Below are 12,586 nucleotides of genomic sequence, written 5' to 3'. Positions count from 1 at the left end.
GAATCAGGCAAATTGAGGAGTCAGAGTTGGAGTCGGAGATTTGGCTTACCGACTCCACAGCCTTGGTTATCACTAGGATGTGTATAGGGTCCTGTATACTATGTATGGGATTTGGCGCGGGATGTATGTTGTGCTGCATATGGGGTCCGGCGTATGGGTCTGATGCGTGGTGTAAGGCATGCAGCGTATGGGTTCCAGCGGGCTGTGGTAGAATGTGAATTTAGTGTACACACCACCTAGTCGTCATAACCACTTGTGGCCACCAGAGGGCAGCAGAGACGATGCGTAAATAAGATGGTTGACATTGTTTATTGTCTTCCCCATTTCCAGAGTTACGCTTCTCCATTCTTACATTACAGTTTGACAGATATATTTCAGGGTCGATACCCCACAATTAAGCCAATGGACACAGACCAGTCATTGACTCATGTCCAATCTCTTATCTGCAGGTCTCTGTGTACTACCACAACATCAGAACATCTTTTCACTTTGGCAAGATGCAGGATGCACCACCCGGGCAGTACCAGGACAGCTTCCACGGAGCTCTGCAGCACCCAAGACCAACAACATCTGGTTCTCAGCCTGTGCAAAACCGAACCCAGCCAACGCTGCCCTCCATTATTCCTGTCCCCAAACACAGGTGAGGCACCCTATACCCCTGTACTGTCATTTTTGCACTTCTCTGCTTTAATTGTTGGAATAATTCAGTTCTATTGGAGGGAAATGTTTACTTCACCTACTACCCAACTCTGCTTTGTGTCAGTGAATGGCAGTATTGTTTGTTACCAGCTGGTGAGAAGTTAACTTTGATTCTTGCTCACACTTCTGTTTTCTCTGCAGGCTCGATGAGGCGATCGCAGCGGCCGCTCTGACCAGCCTGTCCTCGGGGCCTATGGTACTGGCAGCCGGAGCAGGTATCCGTATATATATAAATCTTTCACGGTTAGAGGAGTAGAGGAGGAGTTTACCCATTGGTGCCCTGCAGCAGAGCTGGGGATGGCAACTGTCCTGCAGCTAGGCATGCAATGACTGTCAGGCAGCACGTCCCTAGTCACAGAAGGTGCCTCTGATCTTGCATAATGTATACCCACCCCCTGCAGTCAATTATTGGCCTGAACAGTATACAATACAAGATTGCTGCTATCATTGATTGACTGCAGCGGTCATGTACGGACTGCTGCCAAGGTATAACGAAGATTATTGGGGAGGTTTGGCAACACAAAAACTAAGTCAGTGATAAATAGGGTGCGGGTATGTTTATTTATTTAGTTTGTGCTGCAGTCTGTTGGTTTTTTTTTTTTTTCATTCATTTGGAGTTCCCTTGAGTTTCCATGCAGTTAGTGCTAATGGCCTGCAGGTGGAGCAGGTTGCACATTAGGCTGCTTTCACACTACGTTTTTTTAGCATGCATCATGAACATTTTTTTTGCTGTAAAAGTGGATCCTGTTTTTACAAAGAAAAACGCATGCAAACGCATGTGTTATTTGGCAGGATCCTGTCACTTGAAGTTTATGGGCGGGCATTGAAGTCATGTGATCGGGAGTGAGGAGAACTGAACGTGATAGACTGGGAGCCGGCATCTGACAGCTGCAGACGCTGGTAACCATGGTAAACATCGGGTAACTAAGCGAAGTGCTTTGCTTGGATACCCGATATTTACCTTGGGTACGAGCGTCTGTAGCTGCTAGGAGCCGGGCTGCCTGCTCCCTGCACACGTAACCAAGGTAAAAATCGGGTAACTAAGCGAAGCGCTTTGCTTGGTTACCCAATATTTACCTTGGTTACTAGCGTCCGCCGCTCTCAGGCGGGGGAGAAAGGGAGGGGGAGAGAGACTGATCACGCCAGGCTGGTTTCTGGGCATGCTCAGTAGAGCAAGCAGGATCCTGTCTATCAGCATGCCAGGGTTCACATGCATTTGCGTGCAGTATAGTCAGGATCCAGTGAAAAACAGTATTTGGACGCAGCTCAAAAACGCTACAAGTAGCATTTTTGAAAAAAGTTGAAAAACTGCAACTCGCTGGATCCTCACTATAACGCACGCAAATGCATGTGAACGCATGTTGACGCGAGTTCATTGCAAATGCATTGAAATGAAAACGCATTTGCACTGGATCCGTTTTTGCGTTAAAAAAACGTTCATGACGCATGTTAAAACGTAGTGTGAAATCAGCCTTAATGGCACTCAAGATAAGTGACCTAAGTTGTGATTTTGGGATGCAGGGAGCTCTTATAACAATGAAGAACTCTGGAATTAACTCATTTGAGGTGGCTGATAACAGGGAAGCAATAGACTGTATTTGTTAATGTGGGAGGGGGAAACTAACTATTTTAGGTTTATTGTCCCATTAAACCTACTATTCAAGACTTGTTTTTTGTACCTTTTTAACCCCTGGGTTCCTGGTGTATTTACAGGATGTCACAGTCAACAGTGCACAGAGAACGCCATCAATTCATCAAGCTCAAGCAGTTCCAACAGCTGTGAGCTGTACATGTCCATCCCTTCCACGCCGTCCCCTCCGCTGCAGGCTGCACCCTCCTTGCCATGTGCTGATGCTGGACTAGAGGACTCTGACACCACTCACTTCCTGTTTGGAGAGCCTGTGCCCCGGAAGAGGAAGGTAAAGGCGCCAATATTTCTTTAATATCTCCTCCATTGATCGATATTGATGCATTTACATAGACCTATCTGGAGATCTGAATTATATTCCTACAGAACTCGGGGAGACTTATGTTCCGCTGTCTCTGGAAGAACTGTGAGAAAGTTCTTAGCACATCTGCTGCGATACAGAAGCATATCCGTACGGAACATCTGGGGTGAGTGTAATAATGGGGGGGCAGCGTGTGGATATTCTGCCTAATGACTTTTATACCGAGGTTGTCCTGCTGTCTGCCAATAGCAGCTAGTCTGTCTCGGGCTTTCAGGTGACAGGGGTTGTATCAAGTTTGGAAGTTATTCCTTCTCTATTAGAGAGGGATGAAAATCCTGATCACTGGGGATCTGACTGCTGAAAAGGAGCTCTTAAGAGCCTTGTGCGAAGTGATCAGTGGTTGATCATGTGCTCTTCTGCGCCAATTCTCTATGTGACCACCAGAGTTAAGGGTGGCTTTACATGCTGCGATATCCGGCCCGATATCGCTAGCATGAGACCCGCCCCCATCGTTTGTGCGCGACGGGCATATCGCTGCCCGTCGCGCACAAAATCGCGCACCCGCGTCACACGTACTTACCTGCCCTTTGACATCGCTGTGACCGGCGAACCGCCTCCTTTCTAAGGGGGGCGGTCCGTTCGGCGTCACAGCGACGTCACTGAGCGGCCGCCCAATGAAAGCTGAGATGAGCGGGAGGAACACCTCCTTCCTTCCGCATTATGGCCGGCGTCAGCTAGGAGATGTTCCTCGATCCTACGGGGGTCACACACAGCGATGTGCACTGCCGCAGGAACGAGGAACAACAACGGGAAAGCGATAGTATCGATAATTGGGAGCGGACCCCCATGTCAACGAGGAGCGATTTTTGGACATTTTTGAAACGATCCAAAATCGCTCCTTGGAGTCACACACTACGAGATCGCTACAGCGACCGGATGTGCGTCACAAATTCCGTGACCCCAACGAGATTGCTGTAGCAAAATCGTAGCGTGTAAAGCCCACTTAAGAGTACAGGTTGTCACTGATATTTAGCAACCCCATTAAGAGTGAACAGAATGGAGTTGTGTATGTTCGAACACCGCTCCATTCAAATAGATGCTTTTCACAGCCCCGATTCTCGGGATCAGTGGGAGACCCAGCAGTTGGGAAGTAATCCCATAGCCTATGGATAGTGGATAACTTCTAAACTGGATACAGCCCCTTTAGTCTAGATACCCCTACATCACTGAAACCCTTCAAAGGTTTTACACAGATTGAAAAATAATTTATTCCCCTCCTAAAGAATCCATAGGTTTATCTACATTGCAAATGACAATCATTCAACGCTCAAGTCACAGATTTTCCTAAAACTACATTTGAGATCCCAATACACATTAGGCCCCCTTCACACGTCCGTGAGCAATTCCGGAATGTATGACATCCGTTTTCATATGTACCGGAGACACGGACATTCGCATACTCATTAAAATAATTGTTTTCAACAGATGTGTGGCCGTGTGTTCCGCACAGAGACATGTCCGTTTTTCTCCAGCAGCACTGATGTCACACGGACCGCACACTGATGTGATCTGTGTGACACGTACCGTAAAAAACACGTCTTTGAAATAAAATGATTTTCTATTCTCACCTGTCTCCAGCGCTGCTGTCTTCGGCGCTGCTGTCACTTGCTTCTAGGCCCGCACATTATGCTCATGAATATTCACTGCATCGCGGACCTGGAGACAGCAGCGCCGAAGACAGGTGAGCATAGAAGTTCATGCTGTCCTTTTGCTATCACAGATTGCACACTGACAGCACATGCTGAACACACACACACATACGCACCCACACCACGGACCTTGAAAAATGTGCGTTTTTATCACGGACATGTGAAGGGGGCCTTAGAAAAACATTACGGGACCCTCCAACCTTCAAAGGAGTATGGGGCCTCCTGACATTCACCCACAGATGATATAAGGGAAAAGAATGATCGGGCTTATTGAGTTCAATCTCATCAGAAGTTGAGTCTTTGATGGCAACTTATTCCTCTCACCCTATTAGTTTCTTGTTGAAGGGAGGTTGAATACTTTTGCAAATCTCTTGTAACCCTGCCTATCAGTTTGCTCACCTCTAGCTTATGTGCTGCAGACCCCGTGCAGGACCACAGCACAATGACGGTGAAGAAGACTTCTACTACACAGAGATGGATGTGAATGTGGACACACTGACAGATGGACTTTCCAGTCTGACCCCCACTTCCCCTACCACCACCGGGCCCCCTCCTCCCTTTCTTTATGCTGGGTCCCTCGGAGCTGCCAACAACATGGAACTACCACTGGTATCTCCCCTCAGTCTGTCGGCTCCCAGCACCCTCTGCCACGTGCACTCCGATCATGCCTATCAAGTGAGTACACCTATACCCAGCCGTAGGGGCGATGGTCACGCCGATCTGGGTTGAGCTTCTCTTCTTAAGTCACTGACAGCTGCCACAGGTAAATGATTTCTGATGTACACACTGTACATAGTCGCCCTATAGAGGACAGATAAGGAGCTCGCCACTTCCCAGCTATGCTGCAATTTTTCACTGTGTGCTCGTTTTACAGTTCTTCTCTTCTGCCCACAGGCTCCTTCTCCTGTCAGCGTGTCTTTCACACCCAAGGTCAACTTCTCTTGGCAGTCTCCTCCGCCCCTGCTCATCAGAGCTTCCCCAGTAAGTATTGTCCTAACTTTAATAATTAAAGGGATTTTCCATTCGTAAAACAGATGGCTTGCTCTAACTAAAACCTCCAAGGACAACTAATTAATCTCTTGCAGGGCTTGAGGATAGTGGAGTACCTAGGTCGTTCCCTGCTCCTTCAGTACTGACACTAGGTATAACATAGTTTTGTCTGGAGTGACTCTTTAACAGCGCTCATCGTTGAGTGGTTAATCTATGGCCTTTGTGGAAAGCCGATGAATAAAGCGGGCTCAGGATCTGAGCCCGCTCCTTTCCCGTCAAATGATGGCTGTGTCATCTGCCTGTAACAGCTGCTGTTGGAGTGGAGCACACGGCTGTTCACATGGTAAATCATGTCATTCTTAGATAGCGGCTAATACAGTGCGTGGCCCCAGGGGTGCGCTGTTCTGACCCCCCTGCGCTTGTCATGACAGGCTGGCATTCCTATCAGACTATGATTTATGCTATATACAGCAATATAGTAGTATATAGAATAAGCGATGGAGCGACTACAGAAATTAAGTGACAGGTTTAAAAAAAAAACAAAAAAAACCACCAAAGAAGGGAATTTTGTTTACTTACCGTAAATTCCTTTTCTTCTAGCTCTAATTGGGAGACCCAGACAATTGGGTGTATAGGCTATGCCTCCGGAGGCCGCACAAAGTATTACACTCAAAAGTGTTAAGCCCCTCCCTTTCTGCCTATACACCCCCCGTGCTCCCACGGGCTCCTCAGTTTTGGTGCAAAAGCAAGAAGGAGGAAAAAGAATTATAAACTGGTTTAAAGTAACTTCAATCCGAAGGAATATCGGAGAACTGAAACCATTCAACATGAACAACATGTGTACACAAAAAAACAGGGGCGGGTGCTGGGTCTCCCAATTAGAGCTAGAAGAAAAGGAATTTACGGTAAGTAAACAAAATTCCCTTCTTCTTTGTCGCTCTATTGGGAGACCCAGACAATTGGGACGTCCAAAAGCAGTCCCTGGGTGGGTAAAATAATACCTCGTAAGAGAGCCGTAAAACGGCCTCTTCCTACAGGTGGGCAACCGCCGCCTGAAGGACTCGTCTACCTAGGCTGGCATCCGCCGAAGCATAGGTATGCACCTGATAGTGCTTCGTGAAAGTGTGTAGGCTCGACCAGGTAGCCGCCTGACACACCTGCTGAGCCGTAGCCTGGTGCCTCAAAGCCCAGGACGCGCCCACGGCTCTGGTAGAATGGGCCTTCAGCCCTGAGGGAACCGGAAGCCCAGCCGAACGGTAAGCTTCGATAATTGGCTCCTTGATCCACCGAGCCAGGGTTGATTTGGAAGCCTGTGACCCTTTACGCTGGCCAGCGACAAGGACAAAGAGTGCATCCGAGCGGCGCAGGGGCGCCGTACGAGAAATGTAGAGTCTGAGTGCTCTCACCAGATCTAACAAGTGCAAATCCTTTTCACATTGGTGAACTGGATGAGGACAAAAAGAAGGTAAGGAGATATCCTGATTGAGATGAAAGGGGGATACCACCTTAGGGAGAAATTCCGGAACCGGACGCAGAACCACCTTGTCCTGGTGAAAAACCAGGAAAGGGGCTTTGCATGACAGCGCTGCTAGCTCAGACACTCTCCGAAGTGAAGTGACTGCTACTAGAAAAACCACTTTCTGCGAAAGGCGTGAGAGAGATATCCCTCATTGGCTCGAATGGTGGTTTCTGAAGAACCGTCAGCACCCTGTTCAGATCCCAGGGTTCTAACGGCCGCTTGTAAGGAGGGACGATGTGACAAACCCCCTGCAGGAACGTGCGTACCTGTGGAAGTCTGGCTAGGCGCTTCTGGAAAAACACAGAGAGCGCTGAGACTTGTCCCTTAAGGGAGCCGAGCGACAAACCCTTTTCCAGTCCAGATTGAAGGAAGGACAGAAAAGTGGGCAAGGCAAAAGGCCAGGGAGAAATACCCTGAGCAGAGCACCACGACAGGAAAATTTTCCACGTCCTGTGGTAGATCTTGGCGGACGTTGGTTTCCTAGCTTGTCTCATAGTGGCAATGACGTCTTGAGATAACCCTGAAGACGCTAGGATCCAGGACTCAATGGCCACACAGTCAGGTTGAGAGCCGCAGAATTCAGATGGAAAAACGGCCCTTGAGATAGCAAGTCTGGTCGGTCTGGTAGTGCCCACGGTTGGCCGACCGTGAGATGCCACAGATCCGGGTACCACGACCGCCACGGCCAGTCTGGAGCGACGAGGATGACGCGGCGGCAGTCGGCCCTGATCTTGCGTAACACTCTGGGCAACAGTGCCAGCGGAGGAAACACATAAGGGAGCTGAAACTGCGACCAATCCTGAACTAAGGCGTCTGCCGCCAGAGCTCTGGGATCTTGAGACCGTGCCATGAACGCCGGTACCTTGTTGTTGTGCCGGGACGCCATGAGGTCGACATCCGGCACCCCCCAGCGGCAACAGATCTCCTGAAACACGTTCGGGTGAAGGGACCATTCCCCTGCGTCCATGCCCTGGCGACTGAGATAATCTGCTTCCCAGTTTTCCACGCCTGGAATGTGAACTGCGGAGATGGTGGAGGCCATGGCTTCCACCCACAGCAGAATCCGCCGGACTTCCTGGAAGGCTTGCCGACTGCGTGTGCCGCCTTGGTGGTTGATGTATGCCACCGCTGTGGAATTGTCTGACTGAATTCTGATCTGCTTGCCTTCCAGCCACTGCTGGAACGCTTTCAGGGCAAGATACACTGCCCGTATTTCCAGAACATTGATCTGAAGCGAGGACTCTTGCTGGGTCCACGTACCCTGAGCCCTGTGGTGGAGAAAAATCGCTCCCCACCCTGACAGACTCGCGTCCGTCGTGACCACCTCCCAGGATGGGGGTAGGAATGATTTCCCCTTCGATAATGAAGTGGGAAGAAGCCACCACCGAAGGGAAGCTTTGGTCGCCTGAGAGAGGGAGACGTTCCTGTCGAGGGACGTCGGCTTCCTGTCCCATTTGCGTAGGATGTCCCATTGAAGAGGACGCAGGTGAAACTGCGCGAAAGGAACTGCCTCCATTGCTGCCACCATCTTCCCCAGGAAGTGCATGAGGCGCCTCAAGGTGTGTGACCGACCTTGAAGGAGAGATTGTACCCCTGTCTGTAGTGACCGCTGCTTGATCAGCGGAAGCTTCACTATCGCTGAGAGGGTATGAAACTCCATGCCAAGGTATGTCAGCGATTGGGCCGGTGTCAGATTTGACTTTGGAAAATTGATGATCCACCCGAAACTCTGGAGAGTCTCCAGGGTAGCGTCGAGGCTGTGTTGGCATGCCTCTAGAGAGGGTGCCTTGATCAACAGATCGTCCAAGTACGGGATCACCGAGTGACCCTGAGAGTGGAGGACCGCTACGACAGTAGCCATAACCTTGGTGAAAACCCGTGGGGCTGTTGCCAGGCCGAACGGCAGTGCCACGAACTGCAGGTGTTCGTTCCCTATGGCGAAGCGCAAGAAGCGCTGGTGCTCTGGAGCAATCGGTACGTGGAGATAAGCATCTTTGATATCTATCGATGCAAGGAAATCTCCCTGGGACATTGAGGCGATGACGGAGCGGAGGGATTCCATCCGGAACCGCCTGGTCTTTACGTGTTTGTTGAGAAGTTTCAGGTCCAGGACAGGTCGGAAAGACCCGTCCTTCTTTGGGACCACAAACAAGTTGGAGTAAAAACCGTGGCCCTGTTGCTGAAGAGGAACAGGGACCACCACCCCTTCTGCCTTTAGAATGCCCAGCGCCTGCAGAAGGGCCTCGGCTCGCTCGGGAGGCGGGGATGACCTGAAGAATCGAGTCGGGGGACGAGAGGTGAACTCTATCTTGTAACCGTGAGACAGAATGTCTCTCACCCAACGGTCTTTTACCCGTGGCAGCCAGGTGTCGCAAAAGCGGGGAGAGCCTGCCACCGACCGAGGATGCGGAGTGAGGATGCCGACAGTCATGAGGAAGCCGCTTTGGTAGCGGCACCTCCGGTGGTCTGTTTAGGACGTGACTTAGACCGCCATGCATCAGAGTTCCTTTGATCTTTCTGAGGCCTTTTGGACGAGGAGAATTGGGACCTGCCCGCGCCCCGAAAGGACCGAAACCTCGACTGCCCCTTCCTCTGTTCGGGTATGTTCGGTTTGGGCTGGGGTAAGGATGTATCCTTTCCCTTGGATTGTTTGATGATTTCATCCAAACGCTCGCCAAACAATCGTTCGCCAGAAATTGGCAAACTGGTTAAGCGCTTTTTGGAAACAGAATCTGCCTTCCATTCCCGTAGCCACAAGGCCCTGCGGAGTACCACCGAATTGGCGGCTGCAACCGCCGTACGGCTCGCAGAGTCCAGGACAGCATTAATAGCGTAAGACGCAAATGCCGACGTCTGAGTGGTTATGGACGCCACCTGTGGCGCGGACGTGCGTGTGGCTGCGTCAATTTGCGCTTGACCTGCTGAGATAGCTTGTAGCGCCCATACGGCTGCGAATGCTGGGGCAAAAGAAGCGCCGATAGCTTCATAGATGGATTTCAACCAGAGCTCCATCTGCCTGTCAGTGGCATCTTTGAGTGAAGCCCCATCTTCCACTGCAAGTATGGATCTAGCCGCCAGTCTGGAGATTGGAGGATCCACTTTGGGACACTGAGTCCAACCCTTGACCACGTCAGGGGGAAAGGGATAACGTGTATCCTTAAGGCGCTTAGAAAAACGCTTATCTGGACAAGCATGGTGATTCTGGACTGCCTCTCTGAAATCAGAGTGGTCCAGAAACATACTCGGTGTACGCTTGGGAAACCTGAAACGGAATTTCTCCTGCTGGGAAGCCGACTCCTCCACCGGAGGAGCTGAGGGAGAAATATCCAACATACGATTGATGGACGCAATAAGGTCGTTCACTATGGCGTCCCCGTCTGGAGTATTAAGATTGAGAGCGGCCTCAGGATCAGACTCCTGATCAGCTACTTCCGCGTCATCAACCAGCGATTCCCCTCGCTGAGACCCTGAACAATATGATGATGTCGAGGGAAAATCTAAGCGAGCTCGCTTAGTCGGTCTGGGGCTGGGGTCTGTGTCAGAACCCTCAGCTTGGGATCCATGAGATACCCCGGGAGGACATTGTTGGTCCAGCTGAGGTGGGCCAGGGAACAAAGAATCAACAGAGTCCCTGTGCTGAGATACCGGCCTGGACTGCAAGGCTTCCAGTATCTTAGCCATAGTCTCAGAGAGTTTTGCAAACTCCGTCCCTGTCACCTGAACAGTGTTAGCAGGTGGCTCCCCCTGGGCCCCCCCTATCAGAGGCTCTGGCTGAGTAAGTGCCACAGGGGCCGAACAGTGCACACAATGAGGGTCAGTGGAACCTGCCGGTAGCGGGGTCGTACATGCGGCGCAGGCAACATAATAAGCCTGTGTTTTGGCACCCCTGCCTTTCGTGGGCGCCATGCTATTATCTTCCCTGAGCAACACAACAGGGTATATAGCCAGAAATCAACTGTGCACTATACAGTGTAAAATAAACATATAATGTTACACTACTGCACAATGGGGCTAGCACCACAGGTGCTGCTTACCACCCGCTTAAAGCGGTTGTGAGGCCACCAGAGTCCCTGCCTGGGTCTCCCAGATTTTGTTCCCCTCTGCAGCGTCCGAGGAGCTGACAGGAATGCGTCCTGAGGAGAGGAGGGAGCCGTGGGCGTGACCCAGAAAGAGCGGGAACTGGTGCCTGCACTGTGCACAGTGAGGGGAGTGGAGTATGCAAAGCATGCTCCAGCCCTCAGTGCTGCTCGTTCTGTGCAGCGTCCCGCCCTTCCCCTGCCTGTCAGGGCTGGGGGTGGGAGGAAAGGAAACTAGGCCGCAAAAAGCCGGGGACTCTAGTAATAAACGCGGCCGCCGTAAAAGCGCGGCCGGCGTGAAAGTCCCCGGCGCACTACAAGTCCCAGCCGCGCCGCAGTGTTTCCATGGCAGCGGCGGTCAGTGCGGCAGTCCCTATACATAAACACACTCAGCAACGCTGAGTGTGTAATGGCACATATTAACCCGGTCAGCGCCGTGGTCCCCGGTGCACTAGCACACCCAGCAAAGCTGGAGTGTTGCTGTGCGCGGTCCCCACGGGGACACAGAGTACCTCCAAGTAGCAGGGCCATGTCCCTGAACGATACCCGGCTCCTATCCAGCAGTCTCCACAGGAGTTGTGGATGAAGCACGGTCTCAGTGCCTGGAGACCGATAGGATCCCACTTCCACCAGAGCCCTGAGGGGGATGGGGAAGGAAAACAGCATGTGGGCTCCAGCCTCCGTACCCGCAATGGATACCTCAACCTTACAACACCGCCGACAAGAGTGGGGTGAGAAGGGAGCATGCTGGGGGCCCTATATGGGCCCACTTTTCTTCCATCCGACATGGTCAGCAGCTGCTGCTGACCAATCTGTGGAGCTGTGCGTGCGTGTCTGACCTCCTTCGCACAAAGCAAAAAACTGAGGAGCCCGTGGGAGCACGGGGGGTGTATAGGCAGAAGGGGAGGGGCTTAACACTTTTGAGTGTAATACTTTGTGCGGCCTCCGGAGGCATAGCCTATACACCCAATTGTCTGGGTCTCCCAATAGAGCGACAAAGAAACTAAATATTAAAAAAAGGAAAAAGAAAAGTAGGAATTGCGTTTTTTTTTTGTTTTTTTTTTTGTTACCAAAACTCTGCAGAAAAAAAAGTGCATTAAGATGCAAATAAAACATCATTGTATCTACTCCAAAATAGTATCAATAGAAATGTGAGGTCGCTCTGCAAAAAGCAAACTGTAACAAATATACATGGAAAACACAATGAAAATGCTACAGGTCTCACATAATGGTAACACAAGCACTTTTCTCTGACGCCTCATTGGGGGACACAGGACCATGGGTGTTATGCTGCTTATCCATAGGAGGACACTAAGTAGATGCAAAAAGCATTAGCTCCTCCTCTGCAGTATACACCCCCTGGCCGGGCCAGGCAACCTCAGTTTTAGCTTAGTGTCTGTAGGAGGCACATCCTTTCAAGGTTTTGTTATTTTTTGAGGGCGACGGTTTCCCTTAGGGACCGATCTCCCAATACCATCAACGGGCGGGAACGCGGAGTGTTGCCTCCACGTACCCCCTCCTGCGACGCTGGATCCTGGGCTGCCTTTTACTGGACGATGAGTCCCACAGACACCGATTTTTTTCCAGAGCCCAGGGCAGAGGCACAATTCCTCAGCCCCTCTTTGCAAGCTCTGAGTTGATACA

At 50.9% G+C, this 12,586-nt stretch overlaps 1 protein-coding gene across 2 annotated transcripts in view; it reads left to right on the top strand.

The window, feature by feature from the left end:
- The window catches only part of SLC2A4RG (SLC2A4 regulator), a 63,111-nt gene that overhangs the window by 16,232 nt on the left and 34,293 nt on the right, over positions 1-12,586 (top strand). For both annotated transcript variants that reach the window (XM_075350491.1, XM_075350492.1), the window contains 6 exons: positions 450-640; positions 841-914; positions 2,413-2,618; positions 2,714-2,814; positions 4,777-5,032; positions 5,252-5,338. In XM_075350491.1, coding sequence (XP_075206606.1) covers positions 450-640; positions 841-914; positions 2,413-2,618; positions 2,714-2,814; positions 4,777-5,032; positions 5,252-5,338 — 915 coding nt within the window. The remainder of the gene's footprint in view (positions 1-449; positions 641-840; positions 915-2,412; positions 2,619-2,713; positions 2,815-4,776; positions 5,033-5,251; positions 5,339-12,586) is intronic.

Source organism: Anomaloglossus baeobatrachus, chromosome 5, assembly GCF_048569485.1.
Source record: "Anomaloglossus baeobatrachus isolate aAnoBae1 chromosome 5, aAnoBae1.hap1, whole genome shotgun sequence".
NCBI lineage: Eukaryota > Metazoa > Chordata > Amphibia > Anura > Aromobatidae > Anomaloglossus > Anomaloglossus baeobatrachus.
This window is presented reverse-complemented; position numbering and strand designations above follow the sequence as displayed.